This window comes from Helobdella robusta (assembly GCF_000326865.2).
Source record: "Helobdella robusta unplaced genomic scaffold HELROscaffold_117, whole genome shotgun sequence".
NCBI classification, from domain to species: Eukaryota; Metazoa; Annelida; class Clitellata; order Rhynchobdellida; family Glossiphoniidae; genus Helobdella; species Helobdella robusta.
Window position 1 is genome coordinate 40,059 of NW_008703650.1, and position 11,226 is coordinate 51,284.

Below are 11,226 nucleotides of genomic sequence, written 5' to 3' on the forward strand. Positions count from 1 at the left end.
ATTAATATTATTATTATTATCATTATTATTATTATCATTATTATTATTATTTATAGAGTTAATAATCAGAAATATGGTCTGAATTTTTGGGATTTTTTAAAATTTCATATAATATTCAATTAAAATATTGAAATGTTTATATACGTTATTAAATTAACAAAGTCATGATCATATTTTTCTGAAACACCAGCGTCGTCATCATCATCCACAACAACAACAACATCATCATCATCTGGAGGGGGAAGACAGTTCACACAGCGAGATTTAGATCTGGCCTTGTATGGCTATATAAGAAGTTCAAATCACGTTAAATCTTCCCTACCAAAACTACAAAATCATTATAAACATCAGCAACAACAACACAAACAACAACAACATCATCAACAACAACAACAACAACAGACCCCCAACAGTCTTGTAACAGCACCATCAACAACAAAAAGCAACAATGACACTGACAACAACAACATCATTGAATCAACTCCATCCTTATGTGAAACATATTATAGCAGTTCTAAGTTGGACAACGACAACAAAACGCTCAGTAACAACAACAACAACGAAGACGACGACAACCAAATTGTAAAAGTTAAAATTGTTACTTGTAAAAGTAACAGCAACGAAATTAACGCGAACGTTAACAACAACAACAACAACAACAGCAACAACAACAGCAGCAGCAGCAACAACAACAACAGCAGCAAAGCGTATATTCACGCATTATCTGGATTAAGGATTGAACAACTAAGTCATGGTAAGTTCGTACTACGTGTGTTGTTGTTGTAGTTGATGTTGACGTTGTTGTTGTTGTAGTTGTTAGAGTTGTATTTGCTACTATAGAGGCTCCGCTTGTTTTTGTTGTTGTCATTTTCGGCAATGTAGTTGTTGTTATTGCAAGTATTGATTATTGTTACTGATGTTAACGTAACAGATTTTAATGTAATGATGTAATATACATTCTAATACATATGTATGTACCACGAAAGATGTGTGAGTATGTGTTAAGTATATGTGTATATGTTTTATGCTTATGTATGTCTACGCACACACACACTTACACGCACACACACACACACACTCACACACACATACACACACACACACACATGTATTAATTCTTATAGTAATAATCATAATTATTAATATTATTTAATGTCTTATTACATTAGTCACATCCCATACATATGTTGTCCAAAATGACTTCATGTTAATGTTATGACCCCTGTAGATAAGGGTTCAAAATTTAGAGAATAGAATGTAAGTGTATGACTTAGTTCTTGTAACATTCATATATATTTACATACTGAAGTTCTCATTTTTGGGTGGCTATTAAGTTTTAATTTTTTCTCTCTCTCTCTCTCTCTCTCTCTCTCTCTCAATTTATAAATATATATATATATATATATATATATATATATATATATATATATATATATATATATATATATATATATATATATTTAATAAATAAAAATTGAGTTTTTTTTAGTTTTGCGAATAGTTGATGAAAAATTAACATTAATATGAAGAATTATTTCTACAGCTGATAGCAAAGCGAGAATATTAAAAGATTTTTGTTGAGACATTTGTTTCCAGATGTATGTATGGTGTATAATTAAATAGGAGATTAATAATTAAGTATTTTTAATGTATAAAATGTAAATTATTTCATAAAAAATTAAACAGATATGAAATAAATAGATGAATAAATGAACATAAAACAGACTTAACATTGGGAATTTTATAATAAAATTCATTTTGGCATTTCAACTGCGTATGAATTCGCTGTGATTGATCTTGTGCCGAACAAACATGCATACTGATTACATTATTGTCAATTTTTTTTACGAGTTTTAGTTTGAAGATTTCTTCGAAAAAAACAGGGATGGACCGTATATTATCCGGTTGTACAACACATCACCGCAACGGTTGCAGCAACAATAACCACAGCAACAACAGCACAACATTGAATAAATATGATGCTAGTACACTTAATCTTCCCGAGGGTTATTTTTGCTCTTCTCTCCTTTGTTTGCTGATGCTGTTGTTTAGTGTTGTTGGTGTTGCTTTCTGTTGTTGTTGTTTGTTGATGTTGTTGTTTAGTGCTATTGGTGTTGTTGTCCAATAGTTGATTTTTTTTGTTTGACATTTTTGTGTGCCATTTTCATTGTTGTGTGTTGTTGTTTGCGGTATGTTTATGTTAGTTCAGTTGTTGTTGTCGTTTGTTTATATTTTTGGTTTGTTGTTCTGTTGTTGTTGTTTGTTGTTCAGTTATTGTTGTTTGCTGTTCAGTTGTTGTGTTTGTTGTTCAGCTGTTGTGTTTGTTGTTCATTCGTTATTGTTGTTGTGATTTGTTGTTGTCGTTACTGATGTTATTTATCTTATTCCAGGCCTGTCAATCGAGCAAACGACAATATCAGGCATTGTGCACTGTGGTGTGTTTGTGAATGTCGGATGTTCCTTCGAAGTTGGTTGCAGGTTTGGTCCGTACGAAGGCAAGTCTGTGAACACCAGCGAGATCAAGTCCAAGGATGACAACAGCTTCATGTGGGAGGTTTGTGGCTTTTGTGTGGTTTCCTGTGTGTGTGTGTGTGTGTGTGTGTTTGCCTGTTACTTCGTGTGTGTGTGCTTGCTTGCTTGTTCGTGTGTGTGTTGTTTTTGTGTGTAGGGTGTTTGTTTATGCGTATGCTTGTGTGACGTTGTTTGTTTACTTTTGTTTGTCTATGATTCTTAGTATATAAGAGTGTTTTTTAATTTGTGCTGGTTATACAAATATATATATATATATATATATATATATATATATATATATATATATATATATATATATATATATATACATGTACTTAAACGCTTGAATTGGTGATTGAATGTTGAAATTGGTATGCAAATTATTATAAAATCTACTGAATTAGCACGCATAAAGGACTACGCTATCGTGAATAAAATTGTTTAATTTCATCATGTTTTAACGAAGTGCTTGTTGGTCATTTACTGCCACGTATTGTTTGTGGTGATGGAATGTGTGGACGTATGGATCAATAATACAGAAGAGAATAATAACGTGCATCTACATGGGAAGACGTTTAACTGGATAGATGAAAATTTTTTAACCTACCTACGTGTGAGGCTCTGTTCTCTTAAGATTTCTCTACGACACATTCGGATTTTAGAAACCATCCGACTTCAAAACAAAATTGTGCACGTGTGAAACAACATGCACGCAAACAAACAAAGCACATACAAACACACACTCACGCACACACACTCACGCACACACACTCACGCGCGCAAGTACAGCACAACAGCTCACTCTTTAAAAGCGATTTAATTATTGATTGACATCTCGTTCAACTAATCAGATCTTTCAGGAGGATGGCCAATTAGGTCACTACATCGACGCCAGAGGGACGGCCTCTAATTGGTTGACCTACATAAATTGTGCCAGGTTTCCATGGGAGCAGAACTTGGTTGCCTACCAACGAGAGAGCTCCATTTTTTATGAGGTCACGTGCAAATTGAGTCAAGGTCACGAGTTGCTCGTCTGGTATGATAATGATTGCTATCTACAATTTATGGGAATTCCCCTGGCTACTAAAAATAGAAATGTCAATAGCAAGGAGGCTAAAAATAATTCAAAGGGTAGAATTCAAGAAACCGATATCGGAAGCGGAAGCAAGAATGCTACTGAAGAGAGTGAAAGTAAGAGGATGATGATGTGATGATGATGTAGATGAAAGTAAGAGGATGATGATGTGATGATAATGTAGATAAAAGTAATGATGTGATGATGATTATGATAATGATGATGAAGATGATGTGATGATGATGTGATTATGATAATGATGATGATGATGGTGGTGGTGGTGACGAGGATGAACAGAGTACTGTCATTTATGAATAAATACACGCTGTTGCATAATTGTTATAACAATATTCTAAAGAAATAATAATAATAACAATATTAATAATGACAACAACAATAACAATAATAATAATTTTACATCGTACGTTTGAAGATTCAGAGGGCTACCAGTGCGAGAGGTGTGGCAAGGTGTTTGCCTACCTGTACTACAGAGACAAGCATCTCAAGTATACCAGGTGTGTTGATCAGGGAGACAGGAAGTTTCCCTGCCACATGTGCTCCAGGTGGGTGATCACCCGATGTTGATTTCGTTGTTGTGGGAGGTCAGGTGATCACGTGATGTTGTTTTCGTTGTTGTGGATGGTCACGTGATGTTGTTTTTGTCGTTGTTGCTGATGTTGTTCCGATATTGTTGTCTTTGCAATGATGTTTTCATAATATCAAATCAGTCACGTAACCTAGAATCACTGGACGCCAAATTTAAAATAATACAACGACCACATCTATTGGCATGATCATATCTTGCAACAATACAACATCACGCTAGATGCCACAGAACATAGCAGAACCACAAAACGACCACACAGCAACCATGCGACAGCCATAGACAGCCAAATCCAACCACACAACAACCAAATAACAACCATACACAGCCACACACAGCCACACACGACAACCATATGACAGCCACACACAACCACACGACAATTGTACAGCAGCCACACTCAACTATACAACAACCACACGAAAACGACACGCGTCCACACGCGACAACCACCACACCACACAACGACAGATCATTTGAGAAGAGAGACAGACTTCGCATCCACGTGTTGCACGTTCATGAGAAGCACAGGCCTCATAAATGTCTCGTCTGCTCAAAAAGTTTCAGCCAGTCATCCAGTCTCAATAAACATATGAGGGTTGGTCGGTCGGTTGGTCTGATGGCTGGTCTGATGGATATATATCTATAGCTATATGGATATGTATCTATAGCTAAAGATTGAGTGTAATATCATATGATAGTCGTACGATACTTGGATGATATCTAGTACATGTTAATGATACAATGCCCTACAAAACTCTACAACACCCTCCAAAACTTGCCAGGTGCACAGCGGGGAACGACCTTACAAGTGCGTCTACTGTAGTAAGGCCTTCACTGCTTCCAGCATCCTCCGAACTCACATCAGACAGCATTCGGGGGAGAAGCCATTTAAAGTTGGTCATAGTGATGACGATGGTGATGACGATGATGGTGACGATCATGTGGATGGTGACGATGGTGAAGATTGGGATGATGAGGTGATAATAATAATAACAATAATAATAACAATGAGTGCGATGACGATGATGTTGTTTCTGATTGGGGCAATGATATCGTTCATAAGAATGTTACAACAAAAACAACACAAACAACAACACAAACAACGACACAACTTGCCAGTGCAAACACTGCGGCAAGGCGTTCGCTTCCCATGCGGCACACGACAGCCACGTGCGTCGGACACACAGTAGCAAGGTGAAGGTCGCATGTACGCACTGCGCTGCACAGTTCAACAACGTGCAGGAACTGAACATACACCTGAAGTCCCACCACCATCAACAACAACAACATCAACAACAACAACTACATCATCATCGTCTTCTTCAACATCCTCAGCCACAACATCATTATCAACATTCGCAACAAAAAACTGCAACAACTGTACATTTAGAAGCAAGCGTCCAGAAAGGAAAATTAATGAATGATGACGATGAAGACGACGATGATGGCGATTTTGCTAACGATGATGTTGATAGCCCTTGTAATAATAATGCTTCTTATCATTTGAACCGCACACACGCCAGCCATAACATCAACACTCATAGCAGCAGCAGCAACAACAACAACAACAACAACAATATAAGCAAAAGCAACAATCTCGTTAGTACAAACATAACAAACAACAACTATTATGGTAGTGTTAAAACATTCTTCAACAACAATTACACTAACAACAAAAACGAAAACAACAACAACAACATGCTTGTTAATAGTACCGTGTGCAACAACGATGTCATGAATATTAATTATGACGAATACTTGGATGTGGTTGGTTCAGAGAGTGAAGAAGATGATGAAAACAACGATGTGGCTCGTTTGTGATTGGTCGATGATAATAATAACTTTGTTACCTGATTGGTTGATACTAATTTAGACTGTGATGATGACCGATAATTTTGTCTTTAAATTTGAAGTAGCATTACCTGAACGAATTTTGTGATTGTGTAATCCCATTTTGTTTATTTATTTATTTTCAAGAATGAAAAAACTCCATTATTTATTTATTTTCAAAGTTTCAAAAGTGTCTTTAAAATAAAAAAAAATCGAAATTTTCGATTCTAAGGTCTCCATACTTTCCGTTCCATCATAACATTAACATGATGGTGCAGCTAACGTGTGTGCGAGTGTGTGCGTGCGTGTGTATGCGAGTGTGTGCGTGTGTGTGCGTGTGTGCGCGTGTGTGTGTATGTGTGTGTACAGGTGTGGTGTGTTTATGTAATCTATAATTTAATGTAATTAAAAATAAAAATTACAACAATAGCGTAACAAAAAACCACAACAACAACAACAACAAAGAGAGCAAAAACAAAGTCATCAACAACAAATTAATCAACAAAATTGTTTAAAAAATAATTTTGTAATAAATATATTCGAGTGTATGTCATTATTATGTGATTAATGTTAATGTTCATGTTGTTGTTGTTGTTATTTCACTGTTTATATTGTTGTTAATTATGTTGTTAAGGATGGTAAACCACCGATAAAATAATTAATGTAAAAATAATAATAATTAAACACATTAACACGATTGCATGTAATCCGTACTGATGTGATTTTGTTATTCATAATCCGCAAAATACTTGTGCTGTTGTTGATGTCATAGTGTTATTTCGTTAGGTAGTAATTGTGATAATGACATCAATAAGGCGTTGACATGTAGGCTGTCATCCAGAAGGTTGAAGTTGTTCGAGCTGGAATAGTTTACAAAGGGATGTCTGAATGTTGATTTGTGGTGGAAAAGTTTTTTAAGGGTACTTTTGAGATGTTTGCTTGGAGGTGGTTGAAGTTTTGTTTGTGTTAATTTCTTGCTTTCAATATTCACGTCAGATCATGTATTGAAGGGTAGGTTTTTTTATGTTTATTTCATAGCATGTGGTTTCTTACACAACAACACAAAGCAGTCTGTGTTGTTGTGTAACGGTGTGAATGTGTTGTTGCGTTGTTATCTAACTGTGTTGTTGTACTGTTGTGTTGTTGTTTAACTGTGTTGTTGCACTGTTGTGTTGTTGTCTAACTGTGTTGTTGTACTGTTGTGTTGTCGACCGTGTGAAGTGTCGTTGTTTATTGTCTTTCAATGCAGGTTCATGTTCTGAGGTCAGGATTGGACGTGTGCTCGTTCATTTGTTGTTCGTTCGTTCGTTTGTTTGTTTGTGTGTTGTTGAGCAAAAGAGTAGTTGTGTGTTGTATAAGATACTGGTCAATTTAAGTTGACGTGCATAAAATTAACTTGGTTCTACTACCTTACATAGAATGAAACGAATTATTTTTGGCCCATCTGAACAGCTATACGTACGAAAACTCCATTACCATTCTTATTCACTCGAAACGTTTCATACTATACAAATTTTATAAAGAGAAATTGCTTTGCAAAACAGGTAGCAACTTAAACGTACGAAGAGAAATTAGATAGATATGTGTTAGTCGCTTACCGGAAGGTTCTAAACATAAGCGAGGGTGCCAAAAACGACACCTCACGTAACCTTATGAATGTTTGAGTGGTCACCACACTTTTCTAGCTTTATTTATCAACACACTTTGCTGTGTTGTGTCCGGTCGGTGATAAAGTTGTGGTCATCTTCGTCCATTTGTTGTCGCCGTAGTGGTGTTGCTGGGTTGATGATGCTGTTGTGTTGTTGTTGATGTTGTTGTTAATGTTGTAGTTGTTGTTAATGTTGTAGTTGTTGTTAATGTTGTAGTTGTTGTTAATGTTGTAGTTGTTGTTAGTGTTGTTTTTGAGGTCGTTTCTGTTGTTGTTGACGGTTTTTCGATGCACCGCGAGTAATTTATTAGTTTAATTTTCTGTATACGCCAGCATATCACACGTACATAATGTTTAAAAATATCTGACAACGATGATAATAATCGCAATGATAACTGTGGTGAGGACGATGACGATGACGATGCTGATGCTGATGAGGATGATGAAGATGGTGATGAAGATGAGGATGGTGATGATGAGGATGGTGATAATGAGGATGGTGATGATGCTGATGAAGATGATGATGATGAGGATGAAGATGAGGATGGTGATGATGACGATCAAATGGATAGCGTGACGCTGTTAAAAAGATTGGTGAAAGTACAAAATGCTTGGAGATGGTGCTGATGAGAGGGGTAATGAATTATTCAATCAATCATTCACCTACTATGCCAACAACACGCAACTAATTTTAACAACTCACTGACACATCAACACAACACAACGGCATTACAACAACACAACCTTTCAAATCACATTACAAAACATCACAAGACATTGAATGACAAACAACAGCAACGACAACAGAGCAACAACAACAACGTAGCAACAATATTACAACAGCACAACAACAACACATCTGAATTTTAATTATCTTCATCGTCGTCATCGTCATCTTTATCATATTTCATTGACTCCTGACATTTCGTGACTGGCTTGTTTTAATAATAACACAACCAAAATATGAATATTTTATGCATGACCCGTTCGGTTTTACTCAGGAAAAAAAGAAATATATACATAGACTGAATCATGTGAGTGTAGCGCTTATAATTACTCCCTCGTACTTACGGTATATAAAGCCACCGGCGGAAGAAAAATTTGGCAGCAGTGGAGTGATTTTGAAATGCCGAAACTGGTGATCTATTTTTGCTGATTTCCGAATTCCTATTGTGGTGATTGAATGATTTTTAAATTCTGTTTTTTGTGGTCTGCCTCTAGATCAGCTACAGCTCTCGATAAACTAAACTCAATAAACAATACGTAATAACATTCATTTTAACATTAATCACCATTTCTGCCATATCTTTATACTATGCAGATTTTTACTCTACCTCAAATTTATCACAATTTTAAGCCCCAGACTTTTTATATTCGTTTTTCGTTTTGGAGCAAAAGCTAAAATTTAAATGAAATCTCTCGGCAATAAAAATTTTTAGGAAAAAGATTTTCAACGATAAATCTAAACCGACACTTGCATTCTATTACTCCAACGTTGGTAACTCTATAAAAAAATTTTAAAGATAATTTCGAGAAAGAGTTGTAGAGCAACATGCAGTCGTTATTAACTGATCCTAAGGTTTCGTATTCTCGTGAAGTTTTATCAAGCGAGGTGATGAAGGAAGCTACAAATTTGAAATAGGGCATGTGAGACTGACGTTCTGGTCAATCATTCACAAAATCGCTATCTCCAAAACATGGAATAGCCTATGAAATAAAATAATAACTGAGAGCCTTCGCTTATAAATAAGCAGCTTCCATGAATAATTACAGAATCCTAGAGAACTGTAGAAAAATTAGAAAACTATGTGCTGTGCATATACTTAGGCGTCTCCACTTTCTGTGGCTTCAGGGTCTCCACTTCTAAATCCCTCTCCCGACCGAGGTGGGTGTGTATTTTTCACCCTCCCCCCGTTGTTAGTGTGGTGTGACTGTTAGTATAACACATTTAAAAGCACACTGATGCAAAGACACATTTCTTATCATATATGCACATGCACGTACAGACATAAAAACAAAAACAAATAATCACGCACAAATATACATACAACCATAACACCACATACACAGACACCGACACGCCATCACACACACACACACACACACACACACACACACACACACACACACACACACACACACACATATATTCAACACACACACGCACATTGAAAAGTGCACAGGTAGACAAGGGAAGTCAGTTAGTAATAGAATTAGAGTATGACGTTCATTGAATATCTTCCTTCACTCATTCATTATTCATCCATCTTCACTCATTCATTATTCATCCATCACTCCTTCATCTGTTCATTCATTCATGTTTTCATTCTTTCGTTTATTCATTTTTAATTTACTCATTCTTTTTTCATATAGAATTCATTTTTTATCCATCATTCGCTCAACTATTCTATCCCTCATCTGTTGAATATATACATTTTTCAACTTTATATTCAATGAAAAATTATCATGTGGAACCATGGTGCAAAACCGTTAATTTTGAGTGGTGCCTTCAAACATAAAAGTTTCGCACGCCTGGCAACTAACATATCATGGTGAAATTTATGAGAAAATCTTTACAGTATAACCAACATCAACCCCACCATCGTATCCAATTCAATTACAATTACAGTTTTGTTTCATTGATTTAAAAATTATTCAAAAACTTTTGATAGTTAAAATCAGACCAGTTTGTTTCATTATTATCGCTAGTGGTATAACTCTCATCTCAATCACCATCATTTTAATTTTCATCACAACAGCTATCACCATCATCACCATCACCGCCAGCAGCATCATCAACATCATCATCACCGTCGTTATCATCATCATCATAATCACCACCGCCAGCAGCATAATCACCATCACCAACGGCTTCCCTCTCTGCTCGTAGATGCGTCTCAGTTCAATTTATGTAGCGGGTAATTGGCTTAATTAACTTCTGTACACACACACTCTCTCCCTCCCTTATTATCTCTCCCTTTCACTTACAGCTCTCTTCTCTCTCCATTTTTTATATTCTTTCACTTTTTCCTTTCTTCTTTTTTTCAAGGACACAAACAAAAATACACACAGACAAACAAGCACACACAGAAACAGGCAAACTCACAAACAATCAAACCAACATTGAAACAAATAAACACAAATAAATTGACAAACAAACAGATACACAGTTAAACAGACAGACGCAATCAGACGGACAAACAAAAGACTTATAGGCAAAGTAGAGATATACCGAACGCTCGGTCTGAGGAATACTTGACTGAAATTTGAGATTAAGCTTCGGCCATTTTTAGTCCCAATAACCGAATGTTGATTATTATTAACGAAAAATTTACATTGGCCATCATAGCAGTCAAAACATTTAAATTTAAACAGGAGATTGAGTATAATCTCGATAAAGAATTGTTGGATAAGCACGATTCGCAAACGGTATTCTTATACAACTTGTTTTTCATTTTAGAAAATAATAATCTTTTTTAAATTGAGGGTTTTTGGCTTTCGCTTCAAACCAACTACTCGGCCATTCGGCTTTGGCCAAATTCACTATTTGACAGA

At 35.8% G+C, this 11,226-nt stretch overlaps 2 protein-coding genes across 2 annotated transcripts; one reads left to right on the forward strand and one right to left on the reverse strand.

Moving 5' to 3' along the window:
* The first annotated feature begins 644 nt into the window (after window positions 1-644).
* HELRODRAFT_104861 (hypothetical protein) lies at window positions 645-6,196 on the forward strand. Its single transcript, XM_009013321.1, has 8 exons — window positions 645-754; window positions 1,884-2,006; window positions 2,391-2,554; window positions 3,363-3,702; window positions 4,020-4,149; window positions 4,662-4,788; window positions 4,976-5,086; window positions 5,313-6,196. Exons 2-8 carry the CDS (start codon window positions 1,886-1,888, stop codon window positions 6,012-6,014), a joined length of 1,695 nt encoding a protein of 564 aa, XP_009011569.1. The 5' UTR covers window positions 645-754; window positions 1,884-1,885; the 3' UTR covers window positions 6,015-6,196.
* A 942-nt stretch (window positions 6,197-7,138) lies between these two features.
* HELRODRAFT_183736 (hypothetical protein) lies at window positions 7,139-9,318 on the reverse strand (the record flags this gene model as incomplete). Its single annotated transcript, XM_009013322.1, has 4 exons — window positions 7,139-7,304; window positions 7,727-7,936; window positions 8,743-8,838; window positions 9,146-9,318. The coding sequence occupies 4 exons, from the start codon at window positions 9,316-9,318 to the stop codon at window positions 7,139-7,141; spliced, it is 645 nt and encodes a 214-aa protein (XP_009011570.1).
* Window positions 9,319-11,226: the final 1,908 nt, after the last annotated feature.

Coding starts and splice junctions, on each gene's coding strand:
- HELRODRAFT_104861 (XM_009013321.1), top strand. CDS start 1,886: ATGGACCGTATATTATCCGGTTGTACAACACATCACCGCAACGGTTGC. Junction 2,007..2,390: donor TACACTTAATCTTCCCGAGG/GTTATTTTTGCT, acceptor ATCTTATTCCAG/GCCTGTCAATCGAGCAAACG. Junction 4,789..4,975: donor GTCTCAATAAACATATGAGG/GTTGGTCGGTCG, acceptor AAAACTTGCCAG/GTGCACAGCGGGGAACGACC.